This window comes from Sturnira hondurensis, unplaced genomic scaffold (genome assembly GCF_014824575.4).
Source record: "Sturnira hondurensis isolate 20B ecotype Veracruz unplaced genomic scaffold, ASM1482457v3 Scaffold0024805, whole genome shotgun sequence".
In the NCBI taxonomy this organism is placed as follows: domain Eukaryota; kingdom Metazoa; phylum Chordata; class Mammalia; order Chiroptera; family Phyllostomidae; genus Sturnira; species Sturnira hondurensis.
In genome coordinates this window covers 28,910-41,529 of record NW_028097436.1, presented here as the reverse complement: position 1 = coordinate 41,529, position 12,620 = coordinate 28,910, and the positions used below count along the sequence as shown (strand labels likewise).

At 50.7% G+C, this 12,620-nt stretch overlaps 1 protein-coding gene and 1 non-coding gene across 4 annotated transcripts in view; both read left to right on the top strand.

Annotated features, from left to right (window-relative positions):
* The window catches only part of ZNF496 (zinc finger protein 496), a 34,471-nt gene extending 25,089 nt beyond the window's left edge, over positions 1 to 9,382 (top strand). For all 3 annotated transcript variants that reach the window (XM_037038648.1, XM_037038646.1, XM_037038647.1), the window contains 4 exons: positions 1,063 to 1,195; positions 1,619 to 1,726; positions 2,197 to 2,310; positions 6,340 to 9,382. In XM_037038648.1, the coding sequence (XP_036894543.1) occupies positions 1,063 to 1,195; positions 1,619 to 1,726; positions 2,197 to 2,310; positions 6,340 to 7,082 (1,098 nt within the window). In that variant the 3' untranslated portion in view covers positions 7,083 to 9,382. The remainder of the gene's footprint in view (positions 1 to 1,062; positions 1,196 to 1,618; positions 1,727 to 2,196; positions 2,311 to 6,339) is intronic.
* LOC118981880 (U1 spliceosomal RNA) lies at positions 3,076 to 3,239 on the top strand. The gene has a single exon (XR_005065428.1). It is a non-coding gene; the product is annotated as a U1 spliceosomal RNA (small nuclear RNA).
* Positions 9,383 to 12,620: the final 3,238 nt, after the last annotated feature.

Sequence of the window (12,620 nt, the reverse complement as noted above, 5' to 3'; positions counted from 1 at the left end):
TTTTGAAGCTTTTAAATCAAAATGTCATCATTCTAATTTGGTGAACACTTTCTTGCAGTTTGTCTATCTTGCTAATATTGCTGATTAATGAGGTATATCTACAATTTAAAACAAGCTGGTTAAAAAATAGGAAAAGCAACTCATTGGAAAATAGAAAAACGAGCAAAGACTATGAACAAGGGTCTCAAAGAAGACCAAAGCTCATTGGCTAATGAGCCCATATAGGGATTTTCATCCCTATATGGGCTCCCCCCACGACTATGGGGCCCGATTCTCCAACCTTGGATGGCCCCAGTGCTGGTGGAGGCAGCATTTCCTGTCCGTGGGCACGTTTCCCCAGTGGGCAGTAAGTCTTCTGCCCCAGAAGCACACTTGCACATGTGGGGAGAGAGATGAGAGTTCATTGAACTGTTGGTGGCTACAGCGAAGTAAGCTGGTCCCAAGCTACCATGGCAGGAAAATGATGGGCATTTAGTAGAAATCTTAAACAGAAGTTCAGCATTTAAAAACATGAAACAGTGCTATGATGACATTTCAAGCTATATTCAGAGGTAGCTGGAGTTTTTCCATACCTCGGAGGGCTTCCTCAGTGCAGAGGGGCCCACGTTCCTGCCCACAGGAATGCTGGGCCTGGTAGGATGTCCCGGGTTTAGTCACCGCTCTGATGATGGGCAGAGAGAGCTCGTCTTCAGCCTCTGTTATCTGTGATCATCAATGCCGTCGTGAAGGAGCTTGTACAGACAAACTCTAAAAATGGAGCGTCGCCTCACTGGCCGGGCGCTCAAGTAGCATGATGGCCACAGTCCTCTCACAGGCCTGGGACTACGTGCATGTGTGCTGCCAGCACTGAGCAGCAGAGCCTTTTTCTGCACACCTCTGGCCACTGGTGAGTCCTCTCGGTTCAGATTTGGCCATACCTGGTAGGAAAAAGGTGGATCCCGGGCAAGACCCGGGGAGCAGCGCTCTGCACACTCCCTATCACACACATATCACAGGGGTGTGCGTGCCCTCAGCCCCAGCTTATCCCTAGACTGAGGCATCCGTGTTCTCCTGTGATTTCAGAAGCGGGTTTCACCTTTCGAGGACATGATCTTCTGCTTCTCGGAAGAGGACTGGTCCCTTCTAGATCCTGCTCAGACTGGCTTCTATGGGGAGTTCATCATCGGAGAGGACTGTGGGGTCTCACTGCCTCAGAGTAAGACGTCCTTTGGTCCTCTCTTGAGACCAGGGACATGGGGGACCTGCATCCGATCTTGCTCACCACCCCCCAATGCTGATGGGAGGTTACTTGCACTCAGTGACCCCAAGCACACTTAGCAGAGGAGGCTTTACCTGCTACCATCACGTGTAAATTAGGCTTGCTGGCTGTTTTGCATACGAAACCAAACATAACAGGTTCCTCTGTATCGCTGTTCTTCTCTCTGATCCTGCACCTCTTCACGTGTGGCTCCCATAATTAATGCATGGGCCTGGAAGAGCCGCCCCAAGCCCACAGCATCCACCCTCCCTGCCTGCTCCAGCCTTTCTGCAGCCCTGCACGGCCCTCTCACTGCTGTGGCCTGTCCTGGGTCTCTCTAGATCCCTGAGGAAGATGTGTCCTCTCCTTTTCTGTGCACAGATGACCCAGCAGCCCAACTGGACCTTTCCCAGGGAGAGGAGAACGAGCCACGTGTTCCAGAGCTGCAGGACCTGCAGGGGAAGGATGCTACCCAGGTCTCCCACTTGGGTGAGTTGTGATTCTGCCACTGGGTGGACAGAGTGGAGTGGTAGGTGCGAGGTGGGCCACTCCTTGCCATCTCTCTGCATCCCTCTGTATATCCACCCTGTCTTGGTAGAACACATCTTGCCTCTACCCTGACTCCTCAAAGAAAGAATGGCCTCCTCTTGAGAGGCCTGCTCCCTGTCTTGTCTGCCCCAGCAGGCTCTGCAGCCTTTGTCTCTGCAAAGAGCACTGGGGCCTGAGAAATCCCACCACAGAAGTGGAAATGACCATAGGGGTGGCAGGCACTCATTCATAGTCATGTAGACAGGGTGGAACCAGGACCCACACCAATGCCATGTAGCTTCAGAGCCTGTGTCTATGGTGTCGGCTGTTTGTCTACAAATTCACTTTATCGACAAACACTGACTAAGGGGCTACCCTTGGGTCATGGTCTGGCATCACAACAAATTCACTTTTCCATTTTCTTTGGAAAGATTTTCCAAGTCTCCAGCCAATCCTAGTGGAAGAAAGAGGAAGACGGGAGGAGCTTCAGGTGCCAGAACTCCAGCCCTGCCAGCAGATAGCGCTTGTAGAGAGCACCTGCCCAGGTAAGGAGAGCCTAGGAAGGCATGGGGTGCACCCTGTGTGTGTGTGTGTGTGTGTGTGTGCGCGCGCAGGTGCATCTATACACACGTGTGTGTGGGGATGGCATGTGGTGCATGTGTGTGCATGTCTGCTGTGTGGCAAATTACATGTGTGTGATGCATGCATTTGTGTGTGCGCACGCCATGGGAGTGTGCACATGTGACATGTGCGTGCATGTTTGCTGTTGTGGGTAGGGTCAGGGATTGAACTCTGAGGTCCCTGCCAACCCACCAATTGTCAGCTGAAGGTGCTGATTCCCTTTTGCTAAGGTCTCTCCCAGCTGAGCTCCCACCTCAGGCCCTCCTCTCGTGTCCTTCCCCTATAGGCTGAAGCAGGTGTGCCATGGTGCTGCTGCCCATGTAGGAACGTGTTTCTTCCCCAAGCACAGGGCCAGAATCCTGGGCCAAATCTTGCACCTAAGAGCAGGGTTGTGAATGCCAAAGCGAAGGGACTCTGGAGAGCATGTGCCTCACCTGCCCTCACAGGTGGCCCACACACATTTGCACTTCAGGTCATGTTAGTAAAAGTCACCACTTCCAGAGGCAAAGACTAAAATATAGACAGCCATCTTTAATGTCCTTGGGGTTCAGGGGTTCTTCCAAACATCAAACCTGGGTCTCTAGTTCTCTTTCTTTCCTTTTCCTTTTCCCTTTCCTTTCCTTTCCTTTCTTTCCCCTGCCCCCCCTTCCCTTCCCTTCCCTTATTATCTTAAAAAAAAATTCCAGTTGATACTTGCCTAGCAGGGGAGATACCACCATCATGAAGGTGGCTTTCCCAAGACGAAGCTTATCCATTGCGCTCCAGACGTGCTGACCCCTGTGATTTCTCCAAATGTGGGAAACTTGACTGCATAATTTGTGGTAGTGGGGGACTGCATTTGCGCTTTCCCCTGAAAAAAAAAAATCTAGTTGGTGTAAAATATTATATTAATCTCTGGTGTGTCATGGAGACTGTCCACAACTGTGGGGACTGAATCACACACAACGTGTTTTATCCAATATGCCTTTTGGAGCAAGATTTGTCTGTTCTTGTAATTGCACTTAGCACTCACTATACAGGGCTTAGTGCCATTTCTCTTCACCCCGTCAGATGTAGACAAAATGGGTTTTAGGGTTTCAACAGATCCAGAAGGAAGGTGGCCCTTCCCCAACCTTCCCCACATACTTGGACCTCCCTCACCACTGGTTTTCTGAGGTGCCTGCTACAGGCCAAGGGTGGCCCCTCCTCCCCCCCGCCCCCGGGTCTGTCAGTGCCACACTGACCAGCATTAGAATGCTGCCCTGAGTACCAACTCTGGGCATCAGGTACTTGATGGTCAGGTACCTGATGATCTCTGTGGATCAGGTAGTTATTATTGTTTAGTTTCTATTTTTGCCTTTTACCCCTTTACCCTGGGTAAGCTCTGTTTTTGACCTCCCCCCACAGAGTAAGGTCATCATGAAGTTTTATGCACTGTTTCTGTATGGTACCTTCTGAAGTAGGTAGGTGCTGTCTCACTCAGACCGGCTCATGGAGCAAAAGCCATCGAAAAGGCAGCTGAAATAGCGCATTTCTCTCCTACAGTGTGGAGTGGGTGAGCCCGAGACCGAGGCCCTGGCAGAGTCCAGAGCGAGGTGGGCTCTCCACCTGATGGCTGCCTTCTTGCCCTGTGCTCCCTGAGCCTTGTCCCAGTGTGTTCTGTGGGGGGGAGGGCTCACTGTTCACTTGTGTTCTCGCTCACTCATGCTCTTCAGCTTCGAGATGTATGTAACCCTAATCACCCGAAGGCTCTACTTCCTAATACCACCTCAGAGGGAGAGAGCTTCAACCTACATATTTTTAGGGGGACACAGGTACTCAACCTATAGCAGGTCCTCCGATGTCTCCATTTTGCCGTGACTGTCAGACTGCAGAGCTGAGGGAACCAAATGTGGCATCAGACCTGGGGCCTGGCCTTGAGTCCATTCTGCTAAGCAATAGTTTATTTTACTTTTACTATGCAATCAAAATTGTGGTTCTGAGTCCATTGCCTCTTATTTGCACATAGTTCCTCCCATTTTTCTTTTTTTTTTAATTCATGGGCTATCTCAGCACATTTGTTTTTCACATTTTTTGCCCCAAATTTTATTTGTTTTTAGAGAGAGGGGAAGGGAGGGACAAAGAGAGGGAAAGAAACATCACTGTGTGGTAGCCTCCCGTACATCCCCTGCTGGGAACTGGCCTGCAACCCAAGCATCTGCCCTAACTGGGAATCGAACCAGTGACCCTTTCCTTAGCAGTCCAGTGCTCAGTGCACTGAGCCACACTAGCCAGGGCAGTTTTTCACAGTTTTAAATGTAATACACTTATTCATCTCCTTTTTGGTTTGTTTGTTTTTTTTTTAATATTTTATTTATTTATCTTTAGAGGGGAAGGGAAGGAGAGAGGAAGGAAACATCAATGTATGATTGCTTCTCATGCATCCCCTGCAGGGAACTGGCCCCTGCCGGAAACTGGCCTGCAACCAAGGCATGTGCCCTGACTGGGAATCGAACCCAGATTGTGTGTCCTTTTTGGTTTTATGTCTTGTAAGAAATCCTCCCGATCCTAACATGTCAAAACAATTTTTTATAATGTCTTTGTCTTGTTTTTTTTTCCCCTTGGCTTCCTGTCCTCCCCACTTCTCTCCTCTGCCCTCTGCCCCTCAAGCTCAAGGGGAGCACCCATTATCTATTCCCAACCCACAGAGTGCTGTCCTTGAGGAGTTTGCACCAGCCTGGTACAAGTCTTGCCCAGCTCACGTAGCACTGCCCCAGGCTTTGGTGTCCCCAATCCTGATTGAGCTTAGTTCCCCTCACAGCCAGGGCAACTTCTCTCTCTCTCTCTCCTTTAAGTTTTTTCCTGTAAAACAAATATAGGAATCAGAGCTGCCTTGTTGGGTTATTGTCGAAGATTACATGATTGAATACATATGCAAGCACACAGTCAGACCACAACTCTTCACCATTTTCCTATTATCCTTACAGCCAATTCAGGGGATTCCCCCGCTGCCCCGCACAGCCCCTTTTGAACTCATCACTGCTGAGCTGAAGCTCCCTGGCTTTACTCTTTCGCTGGTGTTTTGGGAACACTTCTGAATCCCACCTCATCTGGTAGGAATTACTGACTGTGTGTGGATGGCCTGCAGGAGCACTAGCAGTTGCTTATGCTCCTTTTTTAGAAACCCTACATTTGTCTTTGGCCACGTTCACCAACTGGAGGGAGGGCCGTCCCATGTGCACTGTTAGTTTCCTAGGGTTCCCATGGCACAGTGCCCCAGGCTGGGAGGCTCAAATGACAAGAACTTACTTCCTCAAAATTCTGGAGGCTGGAGCTCTGAGATCTTGGTGTCAGAAGTAGGGGTGAGGTCCCTCCCCTGTAGACTCTCTTCTTGGCCTGTAGATGGCCAGCTGTCTTGGCCCCGTGCTTCCACACAGTTGTCTCTCTGCATGTCTGTGTCCTAATCTCTTCTAGTAATGATGCCGGTTGGATTAGGGCCCACCCTAAGGATCTCATTTTAACTTAATTACCTCTGAAAGAGCTAAACTCCAGATATCCTATTTGGGTATATGGGGTTATGACTTTAGCATAATAAGAATCCTTAGCCCTAGCTGATATAGCTCAGTGGATTGAGCGCGGGCCTGGGAACCACAGGATCGCGGTTCAATTCCCAGTCAAGGGCACATGCCTGGGTTGCAGGCCAGTTCCCAGTTCCCAGTTCCCGGCAGGGGACGCACGAGAGGCAACCATACATTGATATTTCTCTCCCTCTCTCCTTCCCTTCCTCTCTAAAGATAAATAAATAAAATCTTTTTAAAAATCTTATTTAAAAAAAAGAATCTTTAGGGGGTGTAATTTTGCTCTTAATATTCCATCCTCTGGTCCCCCAAATTTGTGTCCTTTTCACATGCAAAATACATCCACCCTCATCCCACAGCCTCCAATGTCTTGGCCTGCATCACCTCTTAAGTGACCTCCTCATTGCTTTCCTGTAGCTGGAGGTGACTCAGCGCCTCCCAAGGATAGCCTGGATGAGGAGGTGACCATTGAGATCGTTCTGTCCAGCTCTGGGGACGAGGACTCCCAGCTAGGCCCCTACTGCACAGATGAGCCACGGAGCCCCACGAGGAAGCAGCTTGGCGCGCCCACCCCGCAGCAGAATGGTGCCCCACTCGGGGGCGAGGTGCACACCTCAGGGAAGTCCTACGTGTGCCCCAACTGTGGTAAGGTCTTTCGCTGGAGGGTCAATTTCATCCGGCACCTGCGCAGCCGCAGGGAGCAGGAGAAACTGCACGAGTGCTCAGTTTGCGGGGAACTGTTCAGTGACAGCGAGGACCTAGACGGGCACCTGGAGGCCCATGAGGCCCAGAAACCTTTCCGGTGCGGCGCATGCGGCAAGAGCTTCCGCCTCAACTCCCACCTGCTCTGCCACAGGCGTGTCCACCTGGCGCCCTCCGGGCCCCGGCCAGTGATGGGAAGTGAGCAGGGGGCAGCAGGGCCGGACATACCACTGGCCGAGGGCAGGGCCCGGCTGAGCGCCCAGTGCTTTGACTGTGGTAAGCTGTTCCAGCGGCCTGAACACCTGGCCAGGCATCGCAGCAGCGTGCATGGCAAGGACCGGGCGCGGCCCTTCCGGTGTAGGTACTGTGTCAAAACCTTCCTGCACAACTCCGACCTCCTGCGCCACCAGCGACTACACATGAAGCGCCGCTCCAAGCAGGCGCTCAACTCCTACTGACAGAGGCCAGACCCTCCCAGAACCAGGATGGACCTGCCCCAGGACACACTTCATCCTCCCGCCCTTTGCTCTCAGGTAGAAATGAGATAGTGGCCAACTGAGCTTTTCTTCTGTCTCTGCTGTGCCAAAAAGCAGGGAGGGAGGCATAACCAGGTTGGACTAGCCCGGTCTCTCTGGGTCCTAGAGAGATCGCTCAGTGCTTCCCAAGTGGGCGGAGGGACTGGGCCGCTCCAACTGCGGTCACCCCTTGGAGTCTATCCCATGCCACACTCACTTCATTGCCATGCAACCCTGTTTGAACACCCACCCCCATCCTGAGGTTCCAGGGTAACCACTTCCCATCTGAGAACAAGAAGTCGTGGGCAGGTAATGGTTAGAGAGAGGCTCTGGGGAGCAGGGCTGGGCTCACCTGGCAGGCCATGTTGCCTGCAGGCCCCAGGAGCGCATGCTGTTGTGTGGCATTTCAGGGTTGGAACCCCCATCCCCCGCACCCAGGGCGCTGTAAGCTCCTTGCAGTGGAACTGTGTCCTATGTTTATTTGTGATGGTGGCTGCTTATTAGGGATTGTGAGGTCACTGAGGGCAATACCCCATTTTAAACTATGTTGTGCACCGCCCCTCCCCCCGCCCAGTGTCATTTCTGTGTACCCTGAAGGTCCTGGTAAATGGTGTGGGGTGAAAACAGTTGTCATCGTGTGAGAGGCACTTAAGTTCCCCTGCCTGGGCCATCGTGTCCTGGAATGGGGAGGTCAGGCCCAGTGAGGAGTTCCGTTGTCTGAGTGAGGGGCTGGCTGTGCCGAGCAGCCTCCGGTGAGGTCAAGCTCTGCATACACATTAACTTGGCTGCTGTTCGTATTCTTTTGCTAGAGCTGCCTTAAGAAAGTACAAAAAACAGGTGGCTTAGAACAACAGAAATGTATTGTTTCATTTCTGGATGCTGAAAGTCCAAGGTCAAGGGGGTGGCATGTTGGTTCCTTGCAAGGGAGGGTTTGTTCTACGCCTCTGCCCCAGCTTCTGGGGATTGCTGGTGGTCGATATTCCTTATAAAGCATCATCCCATCTCTGCCTTCATCTTCATGTGTTGTCCCTGTGTACATATCTGTCTCCAAATTTCTTTCCCCTTTTTATAAGGACACCCATCACATTGGACCAGGGCTCCCCTGCCTACGCCGGTGTATTCCTGTCTTAACTAGCAACATCTGTGGTGATCGTATTTCTGAGAAAGGCTGCATTCTGATGCACTGTGGTCAGGACGTAAATATGAATTTAGGGTGGTGGGGAGATGACCCAACCCACAACGCCAGACTGTCTTGTGGCACCGCTCATCCCGGATGAACAGATGGATCAGTAGACATTTGAGGTGGCTGGTTCCCCACCCCACTGGAAGCAGCAGAGCCGTGAAAACCTGTGGCCTGGAGTTCTGGGTTGGGAGGACTGTTGCAGTGAGACCTCCAGCCACGAAAACCATGGTCTGGCTATCCCTGGAGGACTGGCAGTGTTGGCTGGGCGCAGTGTCGAGAAAGCACAGGGGCTGTGCAATGGTGGTTGAATCACAGCCACCAGGTGCACATTTTGTGTTCTTTGTATGTCAAGTCCATTAGCGGGCAGCCAGACTCCTTGTCACCCATGTCATTTTCACACTGAGATGCCATTGCCACAAGCCCAGTGGAAGAGCCACAGGGTTTTCTAATTCTGATGACTGTGCCTGTGTAGACATACCTACACACTGAGAAGCAGTAAATGCAATAAAACTGTTAGGTCAGACCTTGGACAAGAAATAAACATTGGGGCTCGTCATTTCTAAATAGTTGGCCTCTTTTATTGATTACCAAGGAAGGGAAAAATGACTTTTGAAGGCCATGGGAGGGGGAAATTCCGATAGAAGCCAGGCCATATGTTTGCCCCACTCTCCTGCACTCTTGCCCAAGAGCTTGTCAGCCAGAACTTTATTGTCCATCTACTTCGGACATTTGTCTAATGCTCTACTTACTGCTGTGTCTCGCCCGTAAAACCAGATCCTAAATAAGAAACAACGGGGATGGAACTGCAGGAGAGGGAACCCCTGCACTCACTGACCCAGCACACCCTGGAGCCTACCTAGTTAGAAGCTCACATCACTTAGGATCCAGAAACCCTCATGGGTGGTGTAGCTCAAACCCCAGGTAGTCCAGTTCAGAAGAAGCCAGTGGGGTCACCTTCATGCCGGAAGGCTCCTCCAGGTGTCCGCTCTGACTACTTGCTCCCTCCCTGGGAGGCAGCAGGCAGGTAAGCTGCGTCTCCACCTGCCATCGAAGGACAGACCCACATCTGAAAAGCATCTGCCCTCCCTGTTCCTTGGAGCCCTTGGCATTGTTGCCACAGTCTTCTAGGTACAAAATAAAGATTTACCCACTGAACTGATAGTCATTTCACACATTCTGTTGTAGTTTAAAAAGTGACATGTAGCCCTGGCTGTTGTGGTTCAGCAGGTTGAGTGTCACCCTGCAGAGCAAAAGGTCACCAGTTAGATTCCCAGTCAGCACAGGCCTGGGTTGCTGGCCAAGGCCCCAGTTGGGGGCACTTGAGAGGCAACCAGTAGATGTTTTCTCACATCGACTTTTCTCTCCCTCCATTTCCCTCACTCAGAACATGACTAAATAAAATCTTTTTTAAAAAATGCAGCACAGCTTAAAGAGGTGGTTGGCCTGACAAGGAGGGCTTGAGGTGTAAGGATGCTGAAAATGGCCCTCATCAGACATTGCCTTGTGACACATTTAGTCCTCAGGTAGGCGGTTCTGGTCACCTGATTGGACCCCTGTCCCGAGGAGAAGGAGTTAACTATGCCAGGGACAGCTTGAACACCCTACCTGGTCACACTACAGCTTGCTGACCCAACCTCAGCTGTTACCCTGTATCCTGTCTCACTAGCTCAGTGACGGGGCCAGGTGGTGGGGAGGTCCCTTGCCACTTCTAACTCACATCATGACACAAATGGAAAAGAAGGCAGGAGTCCACACCTGCCTTGGAAATCGGGTCGTGTCACTTTGCTCCAGTCAGATGGCTTTCCCCCTGCCAAAAGCAGAGTTTGGACCAGGCCCGCACATGTTTACGTGCAGCGTAAGGCAGGGGATTCAATGATACCTAGGTTGCTCATCTTGTCAAAATACGGGTGGGCCGGGACACATGCCCTGAAAATGTTGCAGGTCAGAAAAGGGCAAGTCGACCCCATCCAAGTTATACAGCGGAGCCCTTTGAACGTGTCTGCTCTGAGAAGAGACAGAGCCTCCATCCAGCCCACTGAAGGTAAATTAGAATGAGGGTTCTGGATATTTGTAATTGTTTTTCCAGAAGATTGAGTGGGAAAGAGTGTAAATTAATGTGGAAATCCAACTGGCCCTTACACATCTTCAGCAAACACTGACCTTTCCAGTTTGGTGCTGAGAATAGCTGGACCATATTTACTTTGATTTCCCTTTCAGTCAGTCACATTATTCTAGAATGGCTTGGCTAATGCCGGGATGATATCTTTTGGCCATGATCTAAAACCTTCACTTGCAACTTCCTTTAACAACTGTCTGTGCTCAAGAAGCCCAAAGTCTGACTAGATGTGTGCTCACCAAATTTGTATAAGCAGAGCCAGGTGCTGCAGTGAAGGCAATCACCGAGATGGGAGCCCTGGGACCCAGCTTTCTGGAGGCAGGCTTCAGTCCCTGCGGGGACTTCCACAGAGCTGCCGGTGGTGACAACAGAGACCTGTGGCTTGTGCACTGTGTTAAGATATTAGGCAGGTGGGCAGTCCTGGGGTTCACAGAAGGTGAGCACAGACCTGTGTTGCCTTCAGGAAGAGATGCCTGGTGCATCTTTCAACATGTTCTCTGCTGCTAACCACCAAGGACGGATACTCATTGTGTCCCTCTGTTTCCAAAGTCCATTCAGTGTCTGATACAAAATGGGACTTTGTTCAGTGCAGCAGAAGGCACACTTCATCACATCTGCCTTCCTGGGAGTAGGGCTTCGGCAGCTAGCTGGCCAGGTGCCAAGAAAGCCCTACACAAGACGTCAACTTCAGACACCAGTTACGTGTCTTGGGGACCACTCAGGTTAATGCTGGGCTGGCTACAAACAGGTATTCCAACGACCTTGCAGGTTTCACTATTCCCTACAATGACTTCAGTAACTCATTTTCATTTATGGCTAGTTTTTATGACAAAGGATAAAACTGATGAACAACAAAAAGGAAGGGATGCACTGGGTGAGGATCCAGAGGCAGAGCTCCCATGCCCTCCATCCTGGAGTGGGTTGCAGCCGCTCCCTGCCCAACTCAGCCCATCACCCTGGGCTCCACTGAGCTCTCCTGAGTTCTTAGCACGTTCCATGAGGATGCCCCACGTGGTCCATCCAGCCTCCAATCTCCAGCCCCCTTGACTCCCCTCCCCTCCTCAGAGGCTGGCCCAGCACAAAGTCCCAACTCTCTAATCATGATTGGTCTTTCTGGTAATCAGCACCCCTGGCCCCATCCTACTCCCCATGGTTCACCTCCTTAGCATAACAAAGGCATTCCAGAAATTTCAAAGGTTCTTGAAGTTCTGGGCCAGGAACCAGAAACAAAGACCAGATAAATTCTTTATTGTGTCACCCTGACTTCAGAGAGTGCCTGCAAGGTGCCTGCCCCATTCTGCTCCCAAGTCCCAGCTGTGGCCATCTGTCCTGTTGCCTTGTTCCCTTCTGTGCGGGCTTCAGCCACCAGAGCTTGCTCACTTAAGAACACCGGCTTGCTGGTTTCTCAGAAATCCTGCTATGGTGTCCAAGGCAGCGCTAAAAGCCCAGTGAGAACTGTACTAACTCTGGAATGGGAGTTTCCTAGGAATGCCTGCTCTTATTAGTGCTTTTAACAAGGTGTGATTTTCGGCAGCTAAGGAAATTACACAATTAGAGACTAGGAAAACAAAGAGGCCATTGTTAGGATTTTATTCAAAGATGGTGGACACCTTAAGGATATGTGGCTTCATGTCCCAGGCAGTGTGTGCTTGTGCACAGTGGGGCCTGCAGAGGGACCTGCAGGGCAGCTTCATGACTCCAGTGGACAGCTAAAGAATCCAGGAAGGAATATATGCAGGTGTGCTACCTGTCCAAAGCCTGTGTGCCTGATGTTTCAAAAGGTCAAAACTCAAAACATCAGAGTTTGCAGTAAGGAAAGTTCTATTGATTGAGAAAAAGGGAGCTCTAGTCGTTCATCATCTTCAGAGTTCAGTGCACACACCAAGGCACATCATAATTACATTACCAAAGATTAAACTGAAGGAGAGAATCTTAGAAGCAGCAAGAGATAAGGAGACAGTTACCTACAAAGGGGTTCACATAAGACTATCAGCTAATTTCTCAAAAGAAATCTGCAGGCAAGAAGGGGCTGGAAAGAAGTATTTAAAGTCATGAAAGGCAAGGACTTACATCCAAGATTACTCTATCAGTAAAGTTATCATTTAGAATGGAAGGGCAGATAAAGTGCTTCCCGGATAAGGTCAAGTTAAAGGAGTTCATCATCACCAAGCCCTTATTATAT